The 17,963-nt window shown below is 46.8% G+C and overlaps 1 protein-coding gene across 1 annotated transcript; it reads left to right on the forward strand.

Moving 5' to 3' along the window:
• Positions 1–7,671: 7,671 nt before the first annotated feature.
• On the forward strand, positions 7,672–11,312 carry LRIT2 (leucine rich repeat, Ig-like and transmembrane domains 2). Its single transcript, XM_004583552.2, has 3 exons — positions 7,672–7,781; positions 8,081–8,862; positions 10,555–11,312. Exons 1-3 carry the CDS (start codon positions 7,672–7,674, stop codon positions 11,310–11,312), a joined length of 1,650 nt encoding a protein of 549 aa, XP_004583609.2.
• Positions 11,313–17,963: the final 6,651 nt, after the last annotated feature.

Here is a 17,963-nt window from a genome sequence, read left to right on the forward strand (position 1 = left end):
AGTGGCAGTGGCTGCTGGGACAGGCTGATGCCGTCAGAGGGATGACAGCTATTGTGGGATGCCTCTTCAGATCTTGGTTCAGAATTGGCACACTGTCACTTCTGCTTGGTCTGTCTGCCAAAGCAAGTTGCATGGCCAAACTCAGCTTTACTGAACCCAGGAACGGTGCCTCTCCCATGGAGGTCAGCCTGGAGCGGGAAATATTGGCTGCCTCAGGGTTGAAGGAACTCCGCATGCCAAAAATGCACAGCCAGGGAGTGGCGGCACTGGAGTTTGGACCGGAGACTTTGGATCCACCGTCAGTAGTCCTCTACTGCGTCTGTGCTACACGGATGTGCATTCATAGGCACACACAGAGCCTCACTATGGATTTGTTGTGTTTGTAGGTGTGTATGCACACACATGCACACTTACTGTGCTCTCATTGAATTCTAACTTTTATTCTCTAGGGTCTATCCTTCCTAGAGCTAATCTTTGATTTTTGAATAAAGACTAGAGACGGGTGACATCCAAGAGTCCACTGTCGATTTGCTCTCCAAATGGTGTCAGGTTGGAGAGATCTGAGAGAGCTTCCAGGACATGAGGGGGTGGGGCTTCATCAAAGTCGTGATGTCTGCCACAGGGCTTACTCCTGCCCACATGGCAGCCTGTGTGACTTACTGATGCCCACTTTGGTTTCTGAGGATGTCTTTGGGCCCTCCCGGTCACCAGGCAATGCACCTTCAAGCAGGATTCCTGTGCAGTCATGCTAAGGCTGGGAATCCACTGAGGCATTGTCTCCATATCGGAGCAAGGAAAGATTCCCTACGGAAGGCTCAGTCTGTACTGTGTCTACTGGGCTGAGCTGAGCACCAGTGAGAAGAACACCAGGGAAACTGGTTCCAAGCCTTCTGGGTAACAGCTGTTGAAATACTGATACAGTAAATGACCCAAGAAAGTTAGTTTGCTAGTGTGAGGCGAGAGAGCTTCCTATATCATGTTGAATGTTGACTCGAAATAAACCGATGATTTCTGAAGTTGCTATGTTGCACCTCACATCTCACATTGACTGAAGTGTTGACAACAATGTATTTATGCCAGTTCTCTCACATTTGGTCCGTTTGACAACCCGTCGGGGGGTGGGGGCTGGCTTTGATTTTACAAATGAGAAGCCAAGGACCAAAGGGTTGTTTGGTTTATACAGGTGAGTGGTGGACAGTTTTCTGGCTGGACTCAGGATCTGTGTTCAGCATGGGTCTCTGAACTGCAGCCAGTTCTCTATGGAAATAGGTTGCTTTTGATTCACTGGATTCAGAACCTTAATGTTCATGAACTTGGAGCTTCATACTTTAGAATCTAACATCACCTGGAAGGTGTATCTGACTACAACATGTGGGCCACAGCTGTTGGCAAGAGAAATTATTTGGTTGGATTTTATGAGAACATTGTTTAGATAAGGTATCAGCACATTTTTTTTCTAGAAAGAACACCAGATATTAAATATTTAGGCTCTGTGGCTATGACAGCTCTGCTGATGGAATCTAAAAATAACCATGAACTGTGTGCTTGGCTAAGGTGCATGGCTATGTTCCAACAAAATGCTATGTACAAAACAAGTAATCAGAGAACATGGATCCATGGGATATGGCTTGTCTGCCCTTCTCCTAGATTTGTAAGGGTATTTCTGCTCTGTCTTTAGAGACCAAACACTGCAATCTAATTGTTTAACATTTGAGAGTATAGATACCCCCAAATTAGGAGAAATGTCAATGCAATAAATAAATGTAGCCATCTATTGAAATGATCAAAGTGCTATTTTTAAATGATTATCTGAGCCAAACAGCATAGAACCATTACTAACCTTAAGACAATGATTATCCAATCAGTTTTTTTAAACTTTGAGAAAATTCAGCAATGTGAAAGTAAGAATTTATTTCAATTTATCCAATATTGACTAAGCAGAAGAAAGGAATGGGAGGAAATTCAGATTTTCTGATGACTCATTAGTGTGTATCTTTCTTCTTTTTTAAATTTTATTTTTGATGATATTTACATAGTTGAGAAGGATGTATGTAGACCACGGAGTAGGGTAGAAAGGGGAAAGTGGATAAGACCATTATTGCCAATTTTCTTTTTCTTTTCCCTGTATCTCGGGAGGTGGGGAGAGAAGAGAAGAAGCCACACTTAGCTTCTTAACTGCCTTAGTACCCAGGGAAGGGGTACCAGCTAGCCAATGTCATCCCAGGGTCCCCAATATAGAGCCTGTTCTGAGGGTTCTGCTCAAGTGGTTTTGATAGTTCTGAAATGCTGTTGATTTTGTTGTTCCAAGGATGAGGAAATCCTTTCAAAGTCCATTGGCTGACATAGTCCGCCTTCGAGTTTATTCGTCCAGATGCTTGCTGTCAATGCTTGCCTGGGAGAGTTGTCCAATTTGTTCTACTCTCCATCCTCTGCTATGGTCCCAGATGCCCTCTGCAGGTCCCAATGGACTGCCATATCCTCCATGTGCTTCTGGGCATGCCATCCACTGCTCCATCTTCAGCAGCCAAGAAGGCCCAGTTCTGACACATGCACTCGATGGTTAGACCACAGTATTGTGGTTCAATTGAGGGAATCCCCAAATAAATCTCATTTGGGGTGACCCCGGACCTGATTCCTGTGTGTGCTAGCCAATAAGAGGTCTGGCTTAATCTATCACCCACATCAGCCTACATACACACTGGCGGTTGCAATTAATGGGTCAGTTCTGTCTGCAGCCCCATCTCTTATGTAAATCAGTGCATGCTGTGGCCTAACCTTGCCCACTACACACTCAGTCCAATGTATACCAGTGGGAACTATAGCCCAGTTTGAGAGACCCTCCATTATACCCTCTACCAGGCCTGCCCCCAACCCTGGTTCCTGCACATAATGGTATGTGCCGCAGATGGGTCTGGTCTATCCCATTTGCCTTTATACACACCAGTGGGTGCTGCAGCCTAGCTCAGCCCCACCAACCCCACCAACCCCACCATCTAATCCACACTTACACTGGTGGGTGCTATCACCTATCCAGCCAGGTTTATCCCAGCCCTGGTTCTCAGGCTCACTGATGTGTACTGCAGTTCATCAGAGTTGCCCACGGTTTCCCTACTAGGTCCACTTCTGGTCCTGGATCTTGCACTTTACAGTAGTTTGTGATAGCCTAGCCCGGCATGGTCCACACTTCATCCTGGCCCCTGCACATGCCAGTATGCTAAGGTTTGGCCTGGTCCAACCCCGCCCCCTGTCTCCACCCAGAACCAGTACACGCAGCTGCTGACAAGTAAAGTTGCCTTGCCCAGCCTGACCAACACCCAGGCCTGAATCGCATGCTCATCAGTGGGAGCTATGGCCCAACAGAGGCATTCTCCCAGTTCCCTCAGTAGGCCCAAGTGGCCTGACATAGATCTCACATGTGCCAGCAGGGTGGGGGGGCCTTAAACCAGCATAGTCTACTCCCTCTGTCTTGGCCTGTGTGTGAGCTGGTAGATGTTGTGTCCTGGCCTGCCCCACATCCTATTCTTTGGTGTGCCTATGGGTACTGCAGCCTGGACCAGTCTATCCTATTCCCAGCCCCAGTACACATGAATGTCTTGGGTTTCCATGGCCATGCTTAGCTCAGCCCATCACTACCCCCAGCTCTTAAACAAATCAGCAGAAATTGCAGTTCCACAGGGGTGAGCCCACATATTCCCCATGGAATAGAAGTCTTGTCAGTGTGAGTCAGTCCCTGGGAATCAATTATCCTCTGAGTGTTGGGGCAACAGGATACCTGATCTTCCTAGCTGAGACCCAGTCTGCACCCTTGAGGTTGGGCGGAATTATGACATCTTCATCAAGCCTTGATTATGACAAGATTATCTTCCTGTTATTGAGGCAGAGGGCATATCTGATATCTGTTATCCCCTTGCTTTTGTGAGTACAGAAATACCCATGGCAGGAATTATGTCATGGAAAGTGAATGAGAACTATCAATTAAAGAACTCCATGGGCCCCTTGTTGGAAGGACAAGCGTTGAATGAAAACTTTGACCTTAGCTCCCACGTCATTCAGAAAGACAAGTATCACCTTACAAGTGTTTGAGTCTTATTTAGTTGCAAGAATCTTATAGTCAGAACAGGTTAGGCCAATGCTGTTCATAAATTTCACAGAAAAAACGCATTTCTGCTCTCAAAGTCTATGTGAGCTGGTGGGAGAGGTGGATGCTTCGCATATCCATTCAAAGACCAAGGCTGCTGAAAGCTCTACCTTCTGGAGTGTCAACAGGCCTGAGAGAGAGAGAGAGAGAGAGAGAGAGAGAGAGAGAGAGAGAGAGAGTGAGTTAGAGAGAGGAGAATCATACCAGGGCTTTTTTGTGATTACTTCCCCACCACCTTTCTTTAGCGGGCATGAGTCTGATGGCTTGACCATTTCAAGGCGGTTGGAAAGTGCCATCTTCTGTGCATCTTCCACAGGTGCCAGCGGGGTGTGGGAGGCTGGGACCCAGTTCAGGGTTGAGTGGCATGGGTGGAAAGGGGTTTGAGCAAGAGCAAAAGGGAGGGGAGTGTGTCTGCTGCTTGACGGGTTGCTCGGTCTTTCATTTGGTCATCCAAAAGTTCTGCCAAGACCGGGAAAGTGAGTGGCATCCCCAAATCATTAGATAGGACCACTTCTTATTAGAATCGTATGAAGATAAACCATGGAACTGCCTTCCCAGCAGCCACTCACATCTGCCTGTTTCAAAAGCATGGGGTGATTGCTCTCCCATGACTCTGCCTCTACCAAGAAATCAAAGAGCCAAGTTCATGAATGTGCCCTGCAGAGGAGAGACGAGGACAATAGTCTCACATTCTTAACTCTCTTCTCTGTTAGAGTCCTTGGGTTTAGGGATTGCACTGAACTGCAAGTTGTCTAAGCTAAATGACATGACTCAAGCTCAACTTAATTGTGCCAATCTCCTGCGTTAATCTTTAGCATGGCTACTCTCCATGTGTCTATGCCAGAAAAGGAAACTGGGAGATGAGGTGCCAGCAGAGAAGAAGGGATCCAGAGATGACTAGTGGCAGATCTTTTTTAAGATTATTTTTATTGGACAGATACACAGAGAGGAGAGACAGAGAGAAAGATTCTCTGTCCATTGATTCACTCTTCAAGTGGCCACAACAGCTGGAGCTGAGCCAATCCAAAGCCAGTAGCCCAGAACCTCTTCTGGGTTTCCCACATGGGTGCAAAGGTCCCAAAGCTTTGTGACATCCTTAAGTGTTTTTCCAGGCCAGAAACACGGAGCTGGATGGGAAGCAGGGCTGCCAGAATTAGAACCAGCACCCATATAGGGTCCCAGCACGTGTGAGGTGGGGACTTTAGCTGCTAGGCTGTCACACTGAGCCCATGTAGATTGTTTTTTAAAGATGTATTTGTTTATCTAAAAGTCAGAGCCTCAGTGAAAGAGAGAGCAGGAAAAGAGAGAGAGAGAGACAGAGACAGAGACAGAGATAATATTCTATCTGCTGATTTCCTCCCAAGATGAATGCAATAGTTGGGAGCTGTGCTGGTCTGAAGCCAGGAGCCAAGGGCTTCTTCTGAGTCTCCCACATGAATGTGGTGAACCAAGCACTTTGGCTATCCTCCATGGCTTTTCCAGGCCATTAACAGGGAGCTAGATTGGAAGGGGAGCAGCTGGCGCCCATATGGTACGCTGTCAGTGCAGGTGGTGGCTTCTGACCTGATTTTCTGCAAAGTCTGCCCACAAGTGGGTGTCCATGAGGTTTCAGCAAGCCTCTGGAGGCTTGAGTGGGGCTGTATTCATTTGAAAAGATTGGTGTAGAATGGACAGAGGGAAAATTGCAGGAGAAGAAAGCTTTCTAGGCATTCGTATTTTGAGGGAAAGGGAAGGAAAGAAATTCATGGTGCTTAGTGATATCTGTGGGTGGAGCCACATATTTCCATTAACCAAGCCTGACAAGCCTGACAGGCCCTGACAGCTTCCCACCCTCAGTCCCTGGATTTGGGTACCACTCCTTGCTGAGCCTTAACCCCTTCCTTGAAGGGGAATCTGGGGAAAACATCTCCATGTCAGCCACAAATCAAGTGCCCATGGCATGCTCATTGCTTTGTATTTTTAGCTCGAAAGGAACTTTAAATTTCACCTATACTGTAGGGGATACCCAGCAAATGCAGCTGATGGGGATGGAAAGTCTGGATTATAATCAGCTTAGCTGGTGATCCATCCTCTGCGTCACTGGTTGGCCTCTAAGCTGATTGTTTCAAACTGAGGCCTTTCATCAAGTAAAATGTATACCATGAGTCTCATGGGAACCCATGGAATTTCAATATTCACTTGGAAATTAATAGGGAATTTTCTATTGATTTCCAGTTAATAGGGAAGGAGGAGGTCTCTGGTCTTTCAGAGCCTGTGGGTGTGGCAGGTGAATTTTTAGTCTCCTACTGTATACCGGGTGCTTTGCTTTATGTCACTTAAGAATTTTGAGAAACAATAAGAGTTTTTTTTTTTAAATATTCTCACTATTTAGAGGAGAAATTAGGACTTATGAACTCTACGTTGCGGTGCAGCTGCTTAAACTGCCACTTGGGACACACAACATCCCATGCCCAGGTGCCAGTTTGAGTCCCACCGCCTCAGCTTCTGATCCAGCTTCCTGCTAAGGTGCCCTGGAAAATAGCAGATGATGGCTCAAGTGTGTGGGCCCCTGACATCCACATGGAACACTCAGATGGAATTCTAGCTTTCTGGCTTCAGCCTAGGTCAACCCTGGGTGTTGTAGGCATTTGTGGAGTAAACCAAAGGATGCCAGATTCTATCTCTCCCTCCCTCCCTCCCTCCCTTACTCTTCTCCGTCTGTCTTTCTTTTGTCTGTGCAGGAGAAGCAGAGCTACAGCATGATAGGTGCTAAGGAAGAACTGACAACAGTGATTATAGAGTAATTTGTAAGTCACCATCAGCTTTCATGTTGAGGAGACAGCTGCAAACATGGGTGTCAGGAGCCAGTTGTGCAAGATACAGCATCTTGAATGCTAGTGTTTAGAATAGCATGACACATTTGGGTCTCAGATTCCTTTGTCAGAGACCAAGGGCAGGCAGAACCAGGGTGGAACTGGACATCTGACTCAGAGCATGTCTTCCAGGCTCAAGAACCAGAAAAAAGGGAGCTGGTACCACTTTCGATGCTGGCATCCCAAATCACAGGGCTGGTTCAAGTCCTGGCTGCTCTCCTTCTAATTCAGCTGCTTGCTATTGCAGCTGGTAAGGCAACAGAAAATGGTTCGAGTATTTGAGCTCCTACTACCAATGTGGGAAACCACATTGCAGTTCCTGGCCCAGGCCTGGCTATTGCAGCTCTTTGGAGGAATGAAACAGAAAATGGAAGATTCTCATATTCTCTCTCTCTCTCTCTCTCTCTCTCTCTCTCTCTCTCACCGTTCTTTTACATAAATACATCTTTAAAAATAACCAGATGAAGGGTGAATTTTCTGACCTTAGTTAGGAGACATAGCTTTCTCTGAATGAATTCCTCCTGAGCTAGCGATCAGGGCCAGCACAGTCCTCAAAGCCTTCCAGGGCTTTGCCTCTGGTGCTGACCTATATTCCCAAGGATTATTCATAATAGGCTTTGCCACTTGGAAGCTGGGACTACACTTACTCAAAACACACAGGGCAGTTTCTTACAGAGAAATATGGCTCCAGTTTTTCACCATGTCCTGCTAGTTCTTGTTTGGTTGGAGATACAAGCAGCTCAACCTCCCTGTTTGCAAGGATGCACCTGCTCAGAGGAAAATTTTGGCAGGTGCGCTATGTGGGCAAGAAAGCAGAAGGTTAGAGGGGCTTGGGATTCATTTGAGGGTGATGTGGAGTGGAATCAGGCCTAGGATTAATGAGAAGTCAACGAAGTACCTATGAGGGTGCTTCCAGACATTGCTGGGATTCGGTGAACTGTGCATTTCTGTTTAAACCAAAGCATGTTGAACTCTTCTATTTCAAGTGAATATTTTACTCTCTAATTTGCATATCTGAAGCTAGGATCAGGCAGATCCATTTCTTGGCTTCTGAGTGTTCCTCTGAAAGCTTTTCTGGTTTCTCATACAGGACTCTGCAGTGCATGTCTCTCTCTTCGAGAAAGATCCCGGGAAACCTTCCTGAAGAATTCAAACGAGTGAGAATCGAAAACTCACCCTTATTTGAACTGCCCCGGGGGTCTTTCACCAACATGAGCACCTTGGAGTACCTTTGGCTGAACTTTAACAACCTCACTGTGATGCACTTGGGAGCCCTGGAACACCTGCCTCTGCTGAGAGAGCTGAGGCTGGAGGGGAACAAGCTGAGCTCAGTACCATGGACAGTGTTCCATGCCACACCTCTCCTGCGTGTCCTGGATCTCAGACACAACAGGATCGATGTCCTCCCCGAGCTGGCTCTTCAGTTTTTGGTCAGCCTGACCTTCCTTGACCTGTCCTACAATAGACTCACTGTGGTATCCAGGAGTGTTTTCTTGAACTGGCCAGCTTACCAGAAATGCCAACAACCCGGATGCAGAGGCAAAGCTGTCTCTAGCATGGTGCTGGCCCTCCATGACAACCCCTGGATTTGTGACTGTCGCCTCAGGGGGCTTGTCCAGTTTTTCAAGTCTGTTATCCTCCCATTCATACTGGTGAATTCCTACCTGATATGCCAGGGTCCTCCTTCCAAAGCAGGGCAGCTTTTTCATGAAATTGAGCTCAGTGCTTGCATGAAGCCACAAATCTCAACTTCTAGCACCAATGTCACCATCCAGGTGGGACAGAATGTGACCCTGAGATGCTTGGCGCAGGCCCAACCCTCACCAACCATTGCATGGACTTACCCTCTGAGCACATGGAGGGAATTTGATGGTAAGTCACATATGCCAGTTCAGCATGTCTGGGGGCCATAGAGAGCTCTGTAGTGACCCAATGAGAGAAATTCTACATTGGCTTGGTCATGAAAGATAGTTTTTCTAAATTATACTCACTGCATCACAAAAGATGCCAAAACAGTGCTTCATCGTTAGTATTATTTTATTTATTTTTATTTGCTTTGTGTGAAAGGCAGAGAAAGAGAAAGATTCCATCTTTTGGTTCACTTCCCCAATTCCCTGAAGCCAGGAGCTCATAGGTGGTAAGGACTCAGCTACCCGCCGTCTTGGAAATTATCCATTATCAGGAAGGCAGAATCAAGAACAAAGCTAGGACTTGGACCCAGGCACTCTGATATAAGAGATATCCTAACCAATACCTCAAATACGTGCTCGTGTCAGCACTGTTGTAAGTGATTGCACACAGATCCCGCTAGAACACACACACATAGACAAGTAGATAAATAGGCTAGGCTGCTTCAGCACATTTATAAATGCTACAAGTTTGTATATGGACAAATATTTTGTTGAGTGCTTTCAAAACACTGTGCTATACATTATAGAATTTTAGAATGAATTCCAGAGATTACCTGTCACCTATTTCCTAACGTCATCCAGGTGAATATTGAGATGCCTGTTTGAAGTCAGATTTGGAGGTCTCTCTTGGAGACTTGGACCCCAGGAATCAAGGGTAGGAACTGAGAATACATATTTAAATGAATGTCTCCTCCCTGCCTTGGTTACTTCTTAGCAGAAGACAAGGTCTGGGAGAGCTACATAGTGACTACATCTTGCTTCTTGGCTTTCTGTTGGTCTGATCTTACTGGCTTGGAATTGTAACACTTAGGGCCTAAGGGGGAGGGGTGGGGGAGTGGGAGGGGACGCCTCAGGAGTGGGACTCAAGCCCACCTGTCCTGCTCCCATCTGATCCAACATCTTCAAGCAAATGCTGTAGGGCGAGCACATCCCGCAAAGCCAGGGGTGGCCTCCCAAGGGATGCCTTGAAGCTGCTGAAACAAGGATGGATTCCTATAGCTTTTTTGGTAACCCATCTAGGAGACACCAGGTCAAAAATGTAGGAATTATAGTTGGCTGACCAAATAGTTGATGTACCTGGTTAGAGGAATACTAAAAGAATCACATTTTTCCACTTTTCCCCATCGTCTGATCATATCTTGCTGACTTGATGGTAAATACTGAAAAAGGAGAAATACAGCTTTTTTTTTTCTGTAGCCTCTTTGCACACCACTCAAAAACTGACTGTCTTTGACACCGATAAAACCTCCCCCCTCCTACGCTCACCACCTTTAATTATAATAGCAGCTAAACTTTCTGGAAACTCACCATCAAGTTTATGGAGTAAAGGCTATAGCATCTCACTTTATTGGTAAGGAGATTAATGCCAAGAAAATTTAAGCAACTTGCCAGGACCCTGTACAAATGTATAGGTAAATAGAACTGAAATAATAAGCCTAAGTGGGTGCAAACACTTTTTTTTTTAATCCAGGCAGAGATTTTTCTCAATGCGCGTTTCTCGTGAATTAATTGCTACCAACCTCACCCTCCCAATGTGAGAGCTGAGGACTTGCTCGGAGGCCAACCCCTGGCACCCACAGAGTGGTTATAAACACCTAGCATGGCTGGACACATCCCAGCTGCCCACCAACTGTTTCACTCTTCTTTCTCCCAGTGTTGACCTCCTCCATGGCAGCTGATGCAGTTCTGTCACAGCTGACCATCCCGGCTGCCCACCTTGTAGACAGTGGCAACTACACCTGTGTGGCCTCCAACTCCATGGGTAGGAGCAAGCTCATCATCTCCCTCCATGTCCAGCCTGCCCAGGCCGTGCCCGCCTCCCTCTCTCCCTCCAGCCCCTCGGAGGGCCACGCCTACGTGGATCTGCGGGTTGTCAAGCCCACGGAGCATGGGATCTTACTGCAATGGCTAGCGGTGGCCACTGGCCCTGAGGAGGAGTGGTTCACCTTGTATGTGGCATCAGATGCAGCTCTCCAGAAGGAGGTGGTCCACATTGGCCCTGGCATCAACACATACGCCATAGAAGACCTGATCCCTGGCACAAAGTATGAGGCATGCATCAGCCTGGGCAGCCAGCCCCCACACCATGGCCAGTGCGTGGTCTTTGTGACTGGCAGAGATGGTGGTGGACTGGAGGGTCGCGAGCGACTCCTGCACATCACGGTGGTCCTGTGTGTTGTGCTGCTGGCGGTACCCGTGGCCATTTATGCCTGGGTGGTCCAGGGCCTCTGCAGCTGCCGCCAATGGGGTCTCTTCTGCTGTCCTCGTCACAGGAAAGTCCCCAGGTGCCCCCATGCAGCCCCACAGGACAGGGACAGCTCCTTCAGAGACCATTCGGTCATCTGGGAGGACCCTGAGGGCCACAGAGACACTGAAGTGGACAAGGAGAAAGGGGAAGGAGATGGTGGCTGAATCCCTCAGGGCTGGGGTGGAAATTGGGTGAGCCCGTGGCCCTAGAAACCAACCCTGCCCAGAAGCTCAGCATGGCCCCACTGATGTATTCAACAAGTATTTATCTAGTGTCTCTTGTATTTTAGGCACTGAACTTGACCCAGGGGAGGCTAACAGAGGAAAGCTGATCACAGTCCTTGTCCCCATGGAGCAAAATTATTGGAACTTTGTCCTGTTTGATTGATTGCTTTGAGAGCAAATGAGGTGCAGCTGGTTAATGCTGCTCTTGCAATGCCAGCATCGCATACACGCACTGGGTTCAGTCCCAGATGCTTTGCTTCCCATCCAGCTCCCTGCTAATGTGCCCAGGGGAGCAGCAGAAGATGGCCCGGGTCCTTGAGCCCCTTCCACCCAGAGAGGGACACAGCTAGAGTTTCAGAATTCGGGCTTTCACCTAGGTCCAAATGGCCGTCACGGCCATTTGGGGAATAAATCGGCATGTGGAAAATGTTAGTTATTTAAGACAGTGGTAGAGTTCTAGTTCATATGATATTATGATATTATTACACGCAGCTAATTCCCACAACCTGGTTCTTTACCATGAGCTGAAAACACCAGACGCAACGAGATATCTTAGGAGGTTTATTCCAGTGGGGCAGGAACAGGCTGGGGGTGGTGGGGAGAAGAAGGGAAAGGGGAAGGGGAAGGGGAGGAGTGGAAGGAAGGCTGGAAGAAGAGAGAGAGAGAGAGCGCACGCGGGAGCCACACCAGGGGGCCTTTTTGTCTGCAAGGTGTAGGGGGCGGGGATTGGGAGGGATTGAGGGCAGGCCCCAGGGGATTGGTGCCTGCAGGTGAATGCCTAGGGATGATTGGTGAGTGGGCAGGGTTGGGGAAGGGGCTGGAAGATTGGGGGTGGGATTCTCAGGTGAAATGCTGGGTTACATCTGATTGGTGGATGGCTGGACTGGCATGAACTTTGTGAGCTGTGAGAAAGAAGAAATAGTGCAGGGTCCAGGGTGGGATATTCCAACAACTCCTTACAGAAAATATCTATGTGTGTCTGTTACTATCTCTGTATAACTCTGCCTTTCAAAGAAATAATAAAAGCAATTTTTAAATACTGGTAACTGTGCTTTATTTCGATTAGTTATGTCTTCATCTATTTTATTTTGATCATTAGGAGAAATTATTTTTAATAAATAAATAAAATAAGAATTAAAAGACTGCTTTTTAAAAAAAGATTCATTTATTTTTATTTCAAAGTCAGATATACAGAGAGGAGGAGAGACAGAGAGAAAGATCTTTTTTTTTTAAACATATTTTTATTGCATTTCATTTTTTAATTAATTACATTGCATTATGTGATACATTTGTTATGCACTGGGGTTCCCCCCCGCCCCTCCCCACACCCTCCCCCCACGGTGGATTGCTCCACCTTGTTGCATTTCCATAGTTCAAATTCAGTTGACATTCTTTCATTGGAGGTATTTACCAAGTGTAAAGTCCAGCATCTTATTGTCCTGGTAAGTTCAGTGGTTTCTTGGTGAGACCATCTCTGGTCTGAAGGTAGAGCTGGCAGAGTATCATCCCAATCAATTAAAAGCCCCAACATAATATTTCCAACCATTTACAACATTGTGGCATTAATTGACATGGTATTGATTAACTAATATGTTAATAAGAAAATGCAGGTTCTCAACCACAACCTGTGACTTCTTCATAGACATTTCAATTTTGGTTTATATTCAACCGTGTTCTATACACCTTAAAATGGCTTAGATTGCTATTCAGCTGTTTCATGCCTATTTTAATTTTAGTATTTAGCAGTTTATAGCATTGAAGCACGTTTTCGCTGAACCTGGCTGTTTTTCAGGTGGTCTAACGCTCTAATTCTAACAGGATATATGTCAACAGTTTAGGTGAGCATGTTTAGGAGGGGTGTGCAGAGAAATCTTCCATACCCCAGTGAGGAGTAACTAATCTTTGTGTCCCACCCAGTGAGGTATAAGTGCATCCCCGCTGACTGTTTCTTGTCTGTTTCTAAGCTTTCCTTGTTGTTCTCTGTCTATCTATTCTAGTTTTGTTTGTTTGTTTGTTTTGAGGGGTTTCTGGAGCGCTCCTGATGGTTGTTACAAGAGGGGGTGGGGACCCAAAATTGGAAGCAGACAAGGACAAGAGATAGCTCCTCTCTCTAGTCCTGAAGGAAGTTTACTGTTCTTCTGTTTCTGCGGACCGCTCAGGGATCCTGGTTGTTGTTCCAATGACCTTGGATCCTGCAAGGCAAGATTTGGGCTTCTTCCATCCCATGTGGTAGATCCAATTGCTATTGTAGATTGTGCTGCTGTAAATATAGGATTACAGATCCCCTTCTCATATGCAGATTTCACTCCTTTTGGGTATATCTCTAAGAGCGGGATTGCTGGGTCATATGGCAGGTTTATTTGCAATTTTCCAAGCACTCTCCATACTGATTTCCACAGTGGTTGTACTAGCCTACACTCCCACCAGCAGTGAAGGAGGGTGCCTTTCTCCCCACATCCACGCCAGCAGGTGTTGTTTTTCGAGTTCTGAGTGTAGGCCAGTCTCACTGGAGTTAGGTGGTACCTCAAGGTGGTTTTCATTTGTATCTACATGATGGCTAGGGAGCCTGAGCATCTTTTCATGTGTCTGTTAGCCATTTGAACCTGTTCTTTTGAGAAATGTCTGTTCATTTCTTTTGCCCATTTTGCTACAGGGTTGGTTTTTTTTTTTACTGTCCCTGGGTTTCTGAAGCTCTTTGTAGATTCTGGATATTAGTCCCCTATCACTCGTGTAGAATGCAAAAATTTTCTCCCATTCTGTTGGTTGCTTCCTCACTTTGTTAATTGTTTCCTTTGCTGTACAGAAGCTTTTTAGTTTGATGTAGTCCCATTTGTTCATTTTGGATTTGATTGCCTTTGCTTTAGGCGTCTTTTCTAAGAAGTCTTTCCCTGTTCCTATATCTTGGAGTGTGTTTCCTATGTTTTCCTTTAATAGTTTGATGGTTTCTGGGTGTAGATTTAGGTCCTTGAGCCAGTTAGAGCTGATTTTTGTATAGTGCGATAGGTGCGGGTCTTGCTTCTTTATTCTGCAAGCTGCTATCCAGTTGTCCCAACAGCATTTGTTGAATAGACCAGGTTTTTTTTTACTTGGATTGTTTTCCATTTTCTTGTCAAAGATTAGTTGACTATACATGTGTGAATTCCCTTCTGGTGATTCTATTCTGTTCCACTGATCTTCTTCTCTGTTTCTGTACCAGTACCAGACTGTTTTGATAACCACTGCTCTGTGGTATGTCTTGAGGTCTGGAATTGTAATTTTCAGGACAGCTTTAGCTATTTTGTGGTCTTTTGTGATTCCAGATGAACTTCTGTATCATCTTTTCTATTTCTGAGAAGAATGTTGCTGGGATTTTGATTGGGATTGCGTTGAATCTGTATGTTGCTTTTGGTAATATGGCCATTTTGATAATGTTGATCCTGCCAATCCAAGAACATGGTAAGGTTCTCTATTTTTCAAGGTCTTCTTCTATTTCTTTTTAAAATGATTTATAGTTTTCATCATAGAGGTCTTTCACATCTTTAGTTAGCTTAATTCCTAGGTATTTAAGATTCCTTTCCTCTATTTTAAAGGGAACTGTACTTACAATTTCTTTCTCAGCAGTGGAATTATTTGTATACACTAGTGCCATCGATTTGTGTTCATTAATTTTGTATCCTGCTACTCTGCCAAAGTCTCTTATGAGTCCCAATAGTCTCTTGACTGAGTCTTTTGGTTCTCCTATGTAGAGAATCATGTCATCTGCGAATAGCGATAATTTCAATTCCTCATTTCCAATTTATATTCCTTTAATTGCTTTTTCTTGTCTAATAGCTCTGGCACGGACTTCCAAAACTATATTGAAGAGTAGTGGTGAGAGTGGACATCCCTGTCTAGTTCCAGACTTTAGCGGGAAGGCTTCCAATCTTTCCCCGTTTAGTATGATACTGGCATTGGGTTTATCGTAAATTGCTTTGATTGTGTTATAGAATGTTCCTCCTATGCCTATCTTGTTTAGGGTTTTTAACATGAAGTGGTGCTGGATTTTATCAAATGCCTTCTCTGCATCTATTGAGAGGATCATATGGTTTTTATTTGTCAATTTGTTGATGTGATGTATCACAGTTATTGTTTTGCGAATGTTGAACCATCCCTGCATGCCTGGGATGAATCCCACCTGGTCCGGGTGAATGATCTGCCTGATGTGTTGTTGGATCCTGTTGGCTAGTATTTTATTGAAGATCTTTGCATCTATGTTCATCAAGGATATCGGTCTGTAGTTCTCTTTTTCTGTTGTTTCTCTCTCTGGGAGAAAGATCTTTTGTCTGCTGATTCACTCCCCAGATGGACACAAGGGTTGGAGCTGAGTTGATCTAAAGCCAGGAGCCAAGAGCTTCTTCCAGGTCTCCCACACAGGTGCAGTGTCCCAAGGCTTTAGGCTGTCCTTGACTGCTTTCCCAGGCCATAAGCAGGGAGCTGGATGGCAAGTGGGGCCACCGGGATTAAAACCAGTGCCCATATGGGATCCCAGCACATGCAAGGAGAGGACTTTAGTCGTTAGACTACCACGCTGAGCTAATAAAAAAACTGCCAAAGAAGCATCACTACCTTGCCATTAGAGACCCATCTCCATGTCAGGTCTGCTGGTCCAGGATTCTCTCCAGCTTTCTAGTCATCAGAGAGACAGAATTCCTGGAGTCCTCAGAGACACGGGGTGGGGCTGTGATTCCCCTGTCCCCCTCCACTCTGCCAGCAGGGCTCCAGAGGGACAGCTGCTTGAGGATAGAGTCCCATAGGCTCCCCTAGGGACATCCTGTCACTTCCTTGCACCCACGGAGTGAAGATGCCCGTGCTCAGGCTGCAAGCTGCACAGGTCCTAGATGGGTATTGTGACATCTGCCCTATTGTCCCTCCAGTTGTCCTAGGTCACTCTGCCCTCTCCTTGCCCACCGGTGCCCAGGGCTGTGGATAGATGACAGCATAATGGGGCGGCTCTGTGGGCCAGCCATCCTCAAAGGAACTCTAACCCAATTAAGGTTAGCAACTGCCTGAGCTCTTATCAGTAGCTACAAGGCTCCATGGTAGGTGCTTTGAATATATTAGCAGTTGTCATCCACCCAGCAACAATCCTTTGCACCCTGGATAAAAAGAGACTCCATCTCTTATCTAAAGTCACACTCCACTGGCTGAATCCAGAATCAGCCCTGGCGCTGTGAAGCTGTAAAGCACTTTGTCAGTTGTTCTGATTAGAAAGTTTGAGCTCAGCCACAAGGGTGGAGACTGACTGTTCTGGGCTAATCCAATGATGGTCCACAGGCTACTGTTCTAGAGAGGGAGGCCTGCCCAGGTTGCAGTTCTTGTCTCTCAGCATCTCACCTGGGCTGCTAACGCTGTTTCAGCTTGCAGGTGCAGGCCTGTAATCGTGTGGTTGAAGAGGCAGTCCCTTAACCCCGTTATTCCTGAATGCAGTGGGACTTGGCTGCCTGTCCCTGTCTCTGTCCCCCACATCTGACCACATCTGCAGGGCCCTCCTCCCTTCCCCAGTGTGACTCACACTGGCCACTAGAATTCCAAGCGTGGCTCTGCTTCAAGTCCCTGGGGCTTGTCCTGCCCTTGCAGGATGGCATGGGGAGGCAGTTGGTTCTAATTCCTGATCCCATCCCCTTGTGTGGGGCTGTGCTTTGATAGATAAACCGGCCACACTGGCAGCCTATAGGTGGCAATTCAGACACAACTTAGCAGCCTTTCGGAGATTCAAATCTGGCAGTCAGGGGATGGCTCCAGCCACCAGAGGAGCCTGATGGTGGGCTGAGCTTGGCAATGCTTCAGGAAGGCCGAGCAGAAAGTCAGAAAACAAACACACGTGGGGAGCGGGCACATGGCTTGGCCTTTGGGGAACAGATTTTATTTGCCATTTCTAAGAGGTGGACCGCATGCGATTGTGTTCCTGGTGGAAGACTTCCACAATCCACTGCTGCCTGTCTGGCACCTCTCAGCCAATACTGTCTGGACTGAAGACCACAGTCATCCGGTGAGGAGCTGTATACTGGCACAATGAATAACAACTCAACACACATACGCAGAATCCAGCAAAAACTCACGTGCAAGTGTGCTCTCCCAACAGCAGGGTCCCGGAAGTGGGGCAGGACCATTCTGTTCTCCATGGGGGCTTAGTGTGATGTCAGTCCTCAGGGAGACTCAGGAGGTGTGCCCTGGCTTGAGCAACACCCGGGATCCGGGACCACTTGGGCTCCATCCCTGCGACCCACCTACTGTACAGCCTCAGGCCAATCACTCCCATCCTGGGAACTCAGTGAAACATGAATGCGGACTGGGTGTTGCTGCCCAGCTCCAGTCCTCTCTGGCAGTGGCAGGGGAGAACAGAGAGGGAGATGTGTGATCCCAGGCAAGCCAGTATCCAGCTCTGATGGCTGAGGACAGATAAGTGACAGCTCTCCAAATCCTACACAGTGCCTCCTGGGGTGCTCGGGAGAGCAGCAACGAGGCTTCTGTTTTCCTGAAGGAAGCTGCTCTGTGAAAAAACACAAGCCTTGTACCTGGCTCTGGTTCTTGCCACCACTGTCCACTTGCACTCAGTGGGCAGGTGGGGCTTAC

The sequence above is a fragment of the Ochotona princeps genome, chromosome 13 (genome assembly GCF_030435755.1).
Source record: "Ochotona princeps isolate mOchPri1 chromosome 13, mOchPri1.hap1, whole genome shotgun sequence".
Classification (NCBI taxonomy): Eukaryota; Metazoa; Chordata; class Mammalia; order Lagomorpha; family Ochotonidae; genus Ochotona; species Ochotona princeps.